A 14,106-nucleotide genomic window follows, 5' to 3' on the forward strand; every position below is an offset into this window, starting at 1 on the left:
CGACATCGTCAAAAAAATGTCACCCATCAACGGTAAATCCCAGCTACTTGAAACTTGCACTTTATTATAAAATTCAATGAGAAAAAATTGATATAGAAAGCTGGAAATTTTTACGAAATTGTCGATTTTTTTTAATTATGTTCAAAGATTTAAACTTATTTTTCTACAGTTTTTGTTAAGGAATAAACAATATTTTTATAAACAAATAATAAAAATTACAAAATAATAAAATTAATAGTCAAATCTAGTCAATATGTGAGTGCCGTAAAGTTATGATATTTTAGAACATCTCTTTCTTAATTAACGATGACACTGTTTCTATATGAAGCTGATTTCGACATTTTGTTTTAATAAGATTTAGTATCGAAAATATTCTTTCAAAACTTGCCTAGGTATGTGAGGTTGAAAGCTATATTATAATGGTTCATTCAAAACCTTTTTTCATAACGTACAATGGCAAAAAACCGAGAAGGCGAAGACAAAAAGAGAATAAAAAAATTTCCCGCAGTGAATTTTCAGAGCTATATATTTATAGTATTCATCACAAAATTGTACTAAAAAGTACTGCGTAGGAGGAAAGTATATTGTAAACGAAATTGTATCAAAAGAGTACAATTGTACCTAAAATGCCAACACTGATGCGGCACAAAGCAGAACGCAAATAATAGGTTTATTCCACAAGCTACTCGAAGTCAAATTATTTTCAACCTCTCACTCGAACAAATGAGTAAAATCCAGCTGTTAGACTATACTCGATAGAGACAAAAACTGCGGGCACAAATAAGAGTAAGTACATGGTACAATTATTACAGGTATTGTCTTCCCAGAGAGTTTTGCTTCACATCGAAATTCGTGCTCCCTTATTTTCAGTTTGACGCTTTTCAATGTTGATTCTTTTACTTTTTATTTGGCTTTGCTTTTGGTTTTCGCTCAATTAAATTTTTATAATTTTTCAAAACAAAAAAAAACGTTTGAAATAAAGTCAGCAATAAAAATTCTCGATTTGTTTACTAAGCAAATGTTTATTTTGCGGGTTTTGCAAATTAAATAAGTTCTCTGCAAGAAGGTCTGTTTACAAAAAATACGTGGACATATATGGTATATGGTGAAAAGAAATATCCCTTTTTCTTTACAGTAAACCTTTAAGTGTTGGCAACCATGATATTTTAAAAATAAGGCAGATCGGAATATACGCTCTCTGGGAAAACAATAACTATAATTATTGTACCATGGAGTAAGCAACGTGTATTAAACAAGGTGTGATTGACAACTCAGTGCGGCTCTCTTTTAAGGTACTATAATGTCAAAAAGTATAAACAAACGAATTAACCCTTAGTGATGCATGTATCTTGTCAGCACTGATACCCAAGGCTTTTATTTTGATTATAGTTTTGTTTTACTTACATTACCTGGAATATATATATTTTGGCAATAAAATAAAACAAATTGTTTATAAAATCATTTTAGCAATTTTATTGTTTTTAATTGCCCAAGTTTTATGCTTTTGTGCATTTATTTTTATATTTAAATTTTTTAACCTAAACATTATTCGACACTTATAAAAGTATGATTTTACATTTGTTTTCAATTTTATATGAGTGCTTAACTGTAACAATTTTGAAATTAAGTTTTTTTCATGCGAAATAGATTGAGTATAAACGAGCTCGTTTGAAAGTGCTTGGCTCGGACGGACAACCAATGAAATCACTTTCCTTAAAGTGATTTTCACAAACGCGAGATGAATCACGTAGTACAACACCATCACACATCGCTGCTGTCTTAACTCGCAACTAGGTGGTTTAAAACATCGCACTATTTTCGTGTCCTGACTTCTATTGCATACAGCGCACCGTTCAAAAGTTTTGCTCTGTTTCATCTTGGTTTCCTTACATTAAATATTTAAGCAAAGTCGAACGTATTTACTTATTACCTTTATTATTACTTTATTACTTTAAATGCGCTTACTTGCTCTCCTCGGCGGTTTATCTCTTAACAATTTCAAGTTTGTTAAGAAAATTTGTTGCTTGAAAAATTTTTGTGTAAATTTTTTTTAAACAAATTCAAATTTGAAAAAAAAAAAATTTTCAAATGGGTTAACAATTCATTCCAATTTGACATTATAGCCTGTTTCTTATGAGAGCGATGTCATAATCAATCACACTTTGTTGAATACATTTTGGGAGTAAGTATATTTGTGTGTTCTTGTTTTGGTGGAAATTACTCTTAGTCCTTTTTGAAATTAGTGTAAGTACTCAATTGCACTAATTGTTATGGATCATGAATAAGTACCAGACATGGGCGTAGTGAACTAAATTTCAAATATAGTGAGGCTTATTTTTTTCTAATCCCACTAAAAGTAGTGGGACTCAGATTTTTTTTCACTACCACTAAATGCGTTAGTGGTAGTTGAAAAAATGTTCACTAAAAATAAATGCCTTTAGTGGTAATTGAATTTTTTTCCACTACCACTAATGAGTTTAGTGGTAATGTAAAAAATTTTCAATCAATTCAAAAGTAGTGGAATCAACAGATTTTCCACTAAACCAAATATAGTAAAGTAATTAGGCCTTTTCAAGTGATTTTTGGAAATGTATCGGCTTTTGAACATATGTACATTTATTTTCTAACATAAGTACATATCAATTTACAGTGTATTTCAATACAATTACAATATTTCTTTAAGATAAACACAAACACAAATTTCTTCAAAAACTTACACGTACAACGTGTACAAAATTTATTTGATATACATACAGCCGCACTCAGAGACGTTCCTTAAACTAACTCTAACGGGAACTTAACTAATGAGCATTAAATCTGTTAATGTTTCCTCTAAGAGTTAAAAATTATGAAATGAAAAATTTAAGTATGGCCCCAGTTGCGGCCCTTTATTTTTGTTGTGGCTGATAATAGACTTTAATTGCTTTGAACATTGTTTGCTTTCATTAGAACAAGTTTTTCAAAATTCGAATCAAGCAGATTCTTTCTGCGGGGAGCGTTTACTATCCCTGCAAAAGAAAATAGGCGCTCTACAGGAGCAGAGGACGGAATCGGAGTGTTAAATTTAAGGAACACCTCCCTAATAATTTTGTAATTCTCCAGGCAGTTGAGAGAAGTATTAGGATCTACCAAATAAGTTTCAAGCTGCCTTCGAATCTCCTCCTGCTCAGTCGTTTCGGGTACCCCTACTATTAAAGGAAGAGTTGAAATCAATTTACATCGTAAAAGCATTATCTTACTGCTTGCATCTTCAAACTCCAAAAACGAGTCAGATGGTTCTAAAGTTTTTGTTGTTTGTATCGCTAGGTTGGTTGATTTGGGAATGAACTGAGCAGCGTGCTCAATAAATAAATTTTTTAAAACATCCACAGTTAAGTGGGGTGCTGTTCGCTGCAGCACTGACAAAAATCGGAGCTTGACAGCTGGACATGACATCGCCGCTATGATGGCCAAGTTTGCCTCTTCATCTCCTTAAAATTATAAATGTGTAAAATTTCTTTAGCTTAAAAGTCGAAAGCATACCTTCAAAAAATTTTTGAAATCTCTTGTGTAGACAATCTACCAGTTCGCTGCAAACAGAACCAAGCTCACGTATTTCAAAGCTTTCTTGAAATTTAGTTAGTTTGATTTTCAAAGATATTAGGGCAGCAATGAAGTAGCCGAAGTACATATGTTGATCTGCCTGCAAAAAGTCGATGGCACTTGCGATAGGCTCCATTAACTTAGTGTAACTCTCCAAGTACTCAATATCGGACATTGCAAATTTCGTTACATTTAGAGTTGTGCATAAAGCCGATAGCTTGTCCTTGTGCTTTAGAAGGCTTTGAACACTATCAAAGAGAGAGTTCCAGCGTGTTACTGTTGGTGTCTTGAGTGATGAACACAACACATCTCTTATTAGTTCCGCCGATTTCGGACGACCACATTTATTCCAAATATTTGAACAGCTAAATAGTAATAAAAAGAATTTAATTTCAACACAACGTAACACATTTTTACCGCATAAACGACTGCTTGTGGCGCGTATAAAGCCTTTCGTATTTTTTTATAATTTGTGAAAAATCCGTTGTGGACAGGAGGTTCAGTGTATGGCTGGCACATCGAAAATGGCCCGGCAATTCCAGTGAGTCATTCAAAAATTCAAAGTCATCCGATTCATAGTCCTCTGAATCGCTTTCATCATCAATCGTTTTATCTATGTGTGTATATCACAAAGGTAAGTATATAGGGGTGATCCATCTAGACCTTTTTCAAATTTTTAATAAAACAATTGAAACGGAACTGAATGTCTGAATCTTTATTATTATCCGAAAGAACAATCTCTGAAATTTACTTTTAAAAAATAACACAGGTTTACAAAAAAGAAAAAAAGGTTATGCATACATATTAAACCAAACCTACATATATATCCCTATGTTATTCGACACGCTGAATGCGAATCCGAGGTCCGTTAGCCTCCATCACGTCAGGTTCATGGTCAGTTGAAGGTCAAGTAGGAAAAAATTCATTGTATAAACCTAAAAATTCATATATGTATATTGGGTTTTAGATTCGCTTAACCCGAATCCGAGGTTTGTTAACGTCCATAATGTAAGCTTCGAGGTCATTTGAATTTTTCCCTACTTGACCTTCAAATGACCACGAACCTGACGTGATGAAGGCTAACGGACCTCGGATTCGCATTCAGCATGACGAATAACAGGGATATATAGGTTTCGTTTAATATGCATACACTTTTTTTTTGGCAAACCTGTGTAATTTCATTCAAATGTTGGCCGCAGACAGGGCCAACATCACTCGCGTAATTCGCCCATTGCTGGAAAGAGTAATTGAAAATTGGACCTTCGGAATGGACCACCTACAGCGTAGTCGCGGCCAATATTTGAATGAAATTATTTTTAAAAAGTAAAAGATTGTCAGAAAGTCAGAGATTGTTATTTTGGGTAATAATAAAGATTCAGACATCCAGTACTTTATAAAAATTTTAAAAGCAAAGTTCTACATATTACATAGTGATGGGCACACCTAAATACTTTTGTACCTAAAGTACCACTTTGAGTACTAACTACACAAATACTTATTATTTGGAGATGTCTAAATATTCAAGTAAAAAGAACTTAGGACCATATCGGGATTTTCGGGACTTATATCGGATTTTTGGGACTTTCGGGATTCTCGGGAGTAATTTCAGGATTTTTGGAACTAATTTCGCGATGTTTGGTGCTTTCGGGACTATTTCGGAATTTTTGCGACTAATTTCGGATTTTTATGAGTTTCGGTACTATTTAGCAGCTCCTAAATACCTAAGTAAATAGTACTTTGGTATTTACCACAACACATATACCTAAATACTTTTGTACTTTATACTTAGTAAATACAATTTTGCCCATCAGTGGTATTACATTGTCTCAATAAGTTTCGCATCAAATTTATCTTCATTTATTCGGTGAGTAAAATATAATTAGGGTATTCACAAGATGTCGTAAGCGTCGTAATGTCTTAAAGTCGTAAATTTTTTCAATGTAAAATAACGGTTGAAACGGTTTTAAGGGATTTTTAGGGTATTAAAAAAGCTATTTATATATTTTCTATCGGTTTAGCCATATTTTGGTGTGATTAAAAATGCTCTAAACGCATTTTAACCGTTATTTTACATTGAAAAATTTTACGACTTTAAAACATTACGACGCTGACGTCATCTTGTGAATACCCTAATTGTGTCAATTTCTATTTTTTGTGAAAATCTGCATACACCAATATGTAAGTATAAACTCTTTTAACCGGGATTTTCGATTATCCGTGATGAGCTCGGTCTCGAGCAACCCGGATAACCGAAGTTCAACTGAATGTACAAATACAATTTTTCTAAACCATGTGGGACTCAAAAGTTACCTGTTATACCATATTCTCGAAACGCTTTGCAAAAATTGGAGCCATTGTCAGTAATCGTGAGTATTACTTTGTCATTGTTCAAATTAAATTGTGCATGAATAACACTTATCATCTCGGCGATTCGGTCGTATGTGTGGCTCCCTTTAAATCCACGGCAAGCCAAAGCTACTTGTTTTCTCTGGTAACTAAGTGGACATATCCAGTGGCATGTATACCCGAAGAATGATCTCTGACCAGCGGACCATATATCTGCAGTTGTGCAACAGTACTGGACTTTAATAAGTATATCAGCTGTATTTGACACCCACTCTGCGTGTTTATGGTTGAGTATATTTGCAATTGCACGCCTACTTTTAACTTTTAAATGACACCCTCTGAATAGACTTTGAAATTCGGGCTTTTCAACTGTACTTAACGGACTATATGTAGCTGCAAGAAACATTAGCACCCTCTCATTAAACTCCTTGCTCTTTGTGTCACATTTATTAATTCTTTTCAATTCAGTAAATTGTTCATATTCGCTTTCATGATGAATTCTTAAATGCCTAATGAAGTTTGAAGATACACCCAAAGAGCCTTTTATCTTCGATGAACATATTTTACATGCAGCCAAGATGCCCCCCATTTTTTTCAAGTACTCTGTTTCATCTCTCTTTATAAAATATTTAATTTAGAAGAGATAAATATAATTATAAAACTTCCTTACCTTTTGCACCACAGTGAAAAATCTGTTTTCAAACAGAATACTGTTTGTTCCTTTAAGTTGAAGTTGATTTAGTAATTTACCTATGCCTTCATCATTATTTTGGAAACTTCTATAAACAAAGTAGGCTTCTAGTATTTTCCATAAAATTTGGCCACATATGCATTACAAATAGAGGTGCTTATTTTCCACTTACCCAGGTTCTTGCATCACCTTTCTTGTTGTTTTTGACGGTGCCGTTTCAATAATAGCTCCCTTTCTTTTTAAAAGTCGAGGAGCACACGTTTTCAAGTTGCTACTACTTGGACTGAAAGTAGGGTCAATTACACTATCGTCACTATCAAAATCGAATGATTCCATTATATTTATTTATACATATAACTTTAAACAAAAAATACTCAAATACAAAAAACAATTGATCCACACGTGGTTATCGTTCACCAAATCAGTAACCTTATTAAGTGCAACGAACAGCTGAATAGTTTGGTAAAACCTACCAACAATTGGTGTAAGATCGCCGTTGGTCACATGGTAATCCGATCACTCGCCCAGTAAACACAATCTCTAACGCTAAAGAGTTAAATACTTATTAATTTAAATTAGCGTCTTGCTTGCACATTATGCTAAACTAAACCATTCATAATCCTTAATGTTTGCTGGGCTTTACATCGTCATGATGCTTGCTAGCGGGAAGCAGAAGCACAAAGCAGAAAAGGAAAAACGTACCGAGCGCTTGTATTCAATACGGCCTATCTGCAAATTAAAAAATGTGAGCTTCTCATTCAAAAGTTTATCTCTGACTTAACTGACATTAATTGTATTAATACTATATCGATTATTTATGGAACTATCTATTGAGTTCCAAAGGTAGAATCAAGAATCAGAAATGACAGTTGAGTCATAGATGGATTTACGGAACAGATAATTAGCTTTCGGTGTGTTCATATGGATAATAAGCCTTCGGTATGTTCATATGGACATACCGATATATGTACAAACATACATATGTGCATATACATATATGTACATATTAGAGGGCTGCATGAATTCATTCAAACTTCTAGCCAAACAGAGTACAGTAGATTTGAATATTTTACTTCACATACAAAACACTCAGCGTTTGGAATTTTGTAAGTTATGAATATACACAGCCCGAACTTTTTTTTCCGGGCAGAAATGTGCAAGAAGTCAATCTGAAATAACAGTTGTTGTTTGTTTACATCCGAGCGCAAATTTTGTAAAATACCAAAATGGAAAATAGCAGAAAAGTTTCAGAAATGTAGGTATTTGCTAATTTTATTAGCCATATAAGATAAATACACATAAAATCAATGTTTAGAGCTGATTTGTTGATTCCGGGCACTAAATGTGTTTTTTTGCGTTCCTCACGCTCTGGGCACTTTTGGCACGATTTGACTTATTTTTAACACTTGTGAGAGAATAACTTATTTTTACGCTCTAATTACCGAAACAGCCCGGAAAGCGTGAGGAACAAAGCTAATATAAAGAAATGTTTCAAATTTTAAATTTTGTGGGAAAACGCAATCAAAGTTTGATCAATTCATACAGTTGGTATACCAAAAGATAGATGGAAAGACACATATCTTCGCCATTTTTGGGAAGTTTAGTCATCTGTTAGGCTGAACATATTCTCCTCATCAAGCTTATTAATTGTATTATGAAATCTCCAAGAACGTAGTTTTTAATTACATTTCTATATTATTAAACTTGCGATATCAGTTTTTCCTTACTACCAAGCATTAGTATTATTTAGTGGAAACACGGCTTTTTTCCACTATTTGCAAGATTTAGTGGAAATAGTTTTTAAGCCATTAATATTAATTTAGTGGACATTTTGTCAGCTCCAATATCACTAGGCTGGGAGTGGAAGGCATTGTGCACTACCACTAGAAATAATAGTGGTAGTGAGAACACTGATTTTTTCCACTAAAAATGTTTGTTCATAAAATAAACCAGCTCCACTATCGCTATAGTAGTGGTAGTTAAAAGCATAGTGCACTCAAAGATTAATGCACTACGCCCATGTCTGATAAGTACACTAATTTTATTAGTACTCAAAGCCGGGCTCTGATATGTATTGTTCTTTTCGATTCCAAAGTACTCGCCATTCCGATTCAACCCTTGTTAACTTTGAATACTTCAACTGGCTGACTATGTATTTCATCGAGCTATTTAGTTTCTGGGCAACTGGGTTTAAGTTTTCAAATAAGGTTAAATTGACTACACAAAGAAAAAAGTAAGATGATTTTGTCAATGTTATTGTGGCTATTAACATTTAGTTTTAATATTGTTATTGAGCTTTGTACCACGATTATTTGATTATTACTTTCCATTTTTCCTAATAAAATAATCTTGGTACAAAGCTCAATAACAATATTAAAAGTAACATGATTTTTTCAAACAGCGTCATTTCCAGGGTTTCATTTTGAACAGAAAAAGTATTTTATAAAGCATTTTCACATTATCGTAATTTACAGTTCATTCGTAATTCATAAATAACAATGCTGAAATCAAGTAATGAAAAATTGGTCAATAAATGTGAAATTCGCGAAAATTCAACCAATTTCAAAAATTTGCTATCAAAATTAAAATTTTTTTTATCAGACTTTTTAAAAATGTTTTGGGCATGCATTTTTATAGCGAATTTCATTTCAGTATAATAAGGTGCAAGTTTGAAGTTGTGCATTTTCTTCGATATAAAAATACGAGTATTTTGGAATATAACGTTGCCTTAATTTACAAAGGCCCTAACCAAGACATTTTTCTAAACTGCGTTTTTCGAAGTTTTTCGTAGGATGTATTAAAATGCACCTTCAATAAAAATTTTGAAGTGTTAGGACCAGTTTTTCAGTGCAAGGCCGTGGTTTAATCTATGCTTAAACGCCCGATCTGGCTGGTTTAAACTAAGATCAGCCAATCAAATGTCAGCCCGCTGTTCAATTTAAACTCAGTTCACTTAATCTAAGGTTAAACTGGCACTGAAAAAGTGGCCCTTAGTATAAAAAAAACGGAATTACAAGCCATTTTTTAAAAAGCCCTACCTGTTTTTGATACTCATTTTATAACGTTTTTGCTTCTGTAAAATAAAAAATTTTTTGGTTAGTGCCTTTGTGTACTAAAAGTACTGGAATTGAATGAGCTATAAAACTTCATACCCAAAAATTGTTTGTCAGCCTGGTACTACGCAGCTATGTTTTTAAAAGGTGAATGGTTGAAAAACTTACTTCTGAAGTCGCGTTACTAGCTTGAAGTGTGGCCAGAATGACAAAAGTTTATGAATCAAAGGAAAAAAATATTTGCCACAGTTACCAAGCACTTCACGTTGTACACGGGAGTATTTTTTATAATAAAACCGGTCAAAATTCAGATTTATCAACTTTGATGTTCTCTTCAAACCGAAAATGGCCTTTATGTATAAAAACTAAGCGATTGATTTTTCTTAAAATTGCATACCTTTCACTTAAATTTATTTGAACAAAACGATTGAAAGGTCTGAAATTTTAAGAAAAAGCATTTGATAGTTTTTATGCATACGGCCCATTGTCTTGCAGCATTGAAAACTAACACAGAGTTAAGTAACCCGCTTTCTAAATTAAGTAGGTACCACTCTCTCTTTTTTGACGTTTGTTTTGATTGTTTGTGTTTTTATTGTTTGAAATTTAATATACAATTTAAAGTACAAACAGAAACACTAACTTCTTCAACATGACTGGTTTGTCGAATAGGGCCGTTGTTATTGATGGTCGTAGTAAAGGAGCTGTTGTGCGTTGTGAAGAGTTAAATCTCTCCGGGAACTTCTACAGGAACAAAAAAAAAATACTTGGCCCACTTGCGTAAACGCTGCAATGTGAATCCTGCTCATTGTCCATATCACTTCCGTGCTCCATCACGCATCTTCTACAAAGCTGTGCGAGGTACGATTCTACACAAAACCAAGCGTCGTCAGGCTACTCTTGCCCACAATCGTGTTTTCGATGGTATCCCACCCCCATACGACAAGCGTCGTCGTTTTTGTGTACCTATTGCCATGCCTATCCTTAGATTGCTTTCTGACCGTTAATACTGCCAGGTTGGATAGTTGTCGACACTGTTGCCAACTTGGTGATTTTCGCACTAAATTTAGTGCTTTATTCAAAACGCGAAAATTTTCGAGGTTGGTGCTTGGTACGTTTTTTGTTGCTTTTTGAAGTGAAAACTTCTTTAGCGGCGGGAGTGATTTTAAACTCGATAAAACAAAAAACGTGACAACATCAACACCAATACGCATTTGTATGTTATTTGCTTTGAAGTGTGTCGTTATGTATGCTCATAGAATTCAAGCGAAGTATCGAAGTCAAGTTGAAGTGATTTTGTTTTTATCTTCTTCGCATACATACATACATATGTTCGTATGTTTTTACGTACATATGTTAAGCTAGCCAATACGCGGTTGTGTGTTTATGTATGTGCCGTCGTGGAGTCTACGTGCGTAAATATGTCAGCGCATAGAATTCAAGCGAAAAGTTGAAGTCATCCAATAATACAAGATTCGATAAACTGACAGTTGTCTCTCTCTCACCGCTCCCTTAACAGTGGCACCGTGTTGCTTCTTTGCAAATTTACTTGGAAAAAGTGTAGCTTTGCTGTCAAATAGAAGTATAAGCTTTTGTGCAATATGTTTATTTGTATATGCATATGAAGCACATTTAACTGATGAAAACATAAATTGTTTTTAAATTGGATGTTTACATAAATCTCATAGTAGTTTTATTTTAATTTTGAGTCCTTTTGCAGTTTTTATACAGCTAAATAGCACATTAATTACGTAATTCACGTAGATATATTAATATTTCGTTAAATATTCCATTTAAAATACCAGATTTCCTGCAAATACATTAGAAGTTACAAAAGGAATTTCACTGCTAATCTCCCACTTTGCGTACTTTTCTACTACCGTTAAGTGATTGGTTTTCTTCGCCGTTCTTTTGCCCGCCGCTCATATGTGTATGTTTGTACGTGCGATAAGCTAAAATACAAAAACGCGACTACTCTAAGCACTCATGGAAAGAGTACCCCTAAGGGTCAAAGAGTACCCAAAATTAACCAAAATCCATATGAAGAATGTGGTCCAATCGACATTGCGATGTACTAGGGCAGGACCATATACTTCAGCTCTGCATTACATCAGAGTAGCACAAAACCTCTTCAAGGGATTACTCCATGGAGTATCTACCTCTCGTCAACACAGCCTGATAAATTCCGTGTAGGGATAACGATCGTTAAACTCGATCAATAAGCTGGTTTAGAGACACGAGTTGGGCCGGTACTGCAGTACAGAGGAGCATTTCATAAGTATGTACCCCAATACCGGCCAAATGGGCCACATTGTCCAACGATTTTCGCAGGGTAGTCAATAAGCTGATACAAGTTTGTGTGTTGTGTGCTCGTTTATTTCAGGAATTCCCTAATTCTCCCAAAACCGGAGAAAAATCAGAAGAAAAGCAGCGGCATCAATACAAAAGCACAATCTTTCTCCACAGGTGGTAACAATAGATCGCAGGACATCCTCTATAGCATTAGTACCTACCTGATAAAACGGTAATGGTAAAGTGTGACCATTTTCCTCTGATCCCAGCGTTTGCGATAACAATTTATAAGTCGCAAGGAGGTAATTTCTTAGGAGGTCAGATCTTATACGCTGAACAGCTTATTATGAGTGACATCGATGTAACCCATCTCGTTTCAAAAAACAAAAATAAAAAATTTGAAAATTTTATCATGGTCGAAGAGCAACAGTATCCACAATTGAGTTGCACACTGAATTTCAAAGGCAACACTTTTCTTTTTAAAGCAAGAAGTTCTTGGTAATTTCCATACATTTGCTACTGCTTAGCTGCGTTTAAAGAAAAATAAATCAGCGAAAGGAGACAGGAAAGCGAAAAGAGACATGAAATCATTTGCTTAGCTGCGACTGAAGAAAAATAAATCAGCGAAAGCAGACAGCAAAAGCGAAAAGAGACACGAAATCATTTGCTTTTGCTTACAGCACAGCAAATTTTTCTAAACTATTTGTTTCGGCTGACTGTCTAACCAAAAACCATCTGTGCTGTCTCTTTTCGCTTTTGCTGTCTGCTTTCGCTGATTTATTTTTCTTCAGTCACAGCTAAGCAAATGATCTCATGTCTCTTTTCGCTTTTGCTGTCTGCTTTCGCTGGTTTATTTTTCTTCAGTCGCAGCTAAGCAATAGCGAATGCATTGAAACTACTCAAGCAATTTCAAACCCTGGTAATGCTCTTTCACAGTTGTCACAATTTCGAAACTTTCTTTGATTGTCAAACCTTTTGTTTGGAGCTTGGTTTTACATGTACAACTAAAATTTGCCTTAACGAACGCGGACCGCCGCGACGCCGGGCACTTTCAAAATTGTATACTTACAAATCTGTCCATTTAACTTGTTCATGTACTACTTTTTATCAAATGTAACTGGGTGACTACCTACATATGTGCACTATTTTGCTTTATTACTCAAATTGTTAAGTATAAAAGTTGGTCTTATTGCTCAACGAGAAATGAAATAAAGCAAATTTGTGTTATTTCACATTCAATTGGGAAATAACACAAATTTGCGTTATTGCCGTTTGTGTTATTTCACCGCCCCCCCAAAATTATCATTTCGATATAGAAAATGTAAAGTGATAATATGCAAAATTAGCAAGGACATCCACCTTGTCGTCGGTAATGCAGTCCCTATGCTAATTTAAATAAGTTCTCATTCAATTTAAATTTGATTCCTATGTGAATTAGTATGGTGACTGCATTCGTTTTGCATATTTTCTCTGTTTACGCTCTCTGAGTTTTGGTGAGTGTTATTGAAAATTTATTTGAATTAAGTGTGGGTATTAATTACACAAAATTAAGGTTTGTGATACAAAATTGAGGTTTATGTCTCCGTATTTGATAAAACCAAAAGGAAATGAAAGCTCCTTCCCATAACAAAATACCAAGACTATTTTTAGCCTATAGATCTCGTTTATTTTTTATGCGTATTTAAAGATATTGACTCTGTATACAGGAAAATTTGAGTAAAAGTCGATCAAATAATGAAATTATTCTGGTAAGTTATAGTATATTACTGTTTTTTTTTGACGAGGAATTCATTTTTAATGTTTATTTTTACCAAAAGCTTACCCTAGGGGGCACTGTGGTAAAACTTTGCCTCGGATGAAACCCCCTTTTTCTGATGACGACCACGGCAAACGTATAAAGGACTATGATTTAAGGGTATGCACCTGGAATATCCGGACCCTTAATGGGGAAGGTGCCTCTGCCCGGCTGGTTGGTGTCCTCGGGAAGACAAAGGCTGACATCACCGCCATTCAAGAAATGCGATGGACGGGGGAAGCAAAAGTAAGCGTGAAGCCTTGCGACGTCCACTACAGTTGCCACGTAAAGGAGCGCAAATTTTGGATTCGTGGTAGGAGAGAGATTCCGTCGCCGAGTACTGGCGTTCT

General features: G+C 34.4%; 1 protein-coding gene across 1 annotated transcript; it reads right to left on the reverse strand.

Moving 5' to 3' along the window:
• Nucleotides 1-2,723: 2,723 nt before the first annotated feature.
• LOC108359539 (uncharacterized) lies at nucleotides 2,724-4,311 on the reverse strand. Its single transcript, XM_017611451.1, has 2 exons — nucleotides 3,523-4,311; nucleotides 2,724-3,470 (listed from the first exon to the last, which is right to left on the reverse strand). Exons 1-2 carry the CDS (start codon nucleotides 3,755-3,757, stop codon nucleotides 2,917-2,919), a joined length of 789 nt encoding a protein of 262 aa, XP_017466940.1. The 5' UTR covers nucleotides 3,758-4,311; the 3' UTR covers nucleotides 2,724-2,916.
• Between the last annotated feature and the right edge of the window lie 9,795 nt (nucleotides 4,312-14,106).

The sequence above is a fragment of the Rhagoletis zephyria genome, unplaced genomic scaffold (assembly GCF_001687245.7).
Source record: "Rhagoletis zephyria isolate East Lansing unplaced genomic scaffold, Rhagoletis_zephyria_1.1 Rzeph_scaffold_00406, whole genome shotgun sequence".
Taxonomy (NCBI): Eukaryota; Metazoa; Arthropoda; class Insecta; order Diptera; family Tephritidae; genus Rhagoletis; species Rhagoletis zephyria.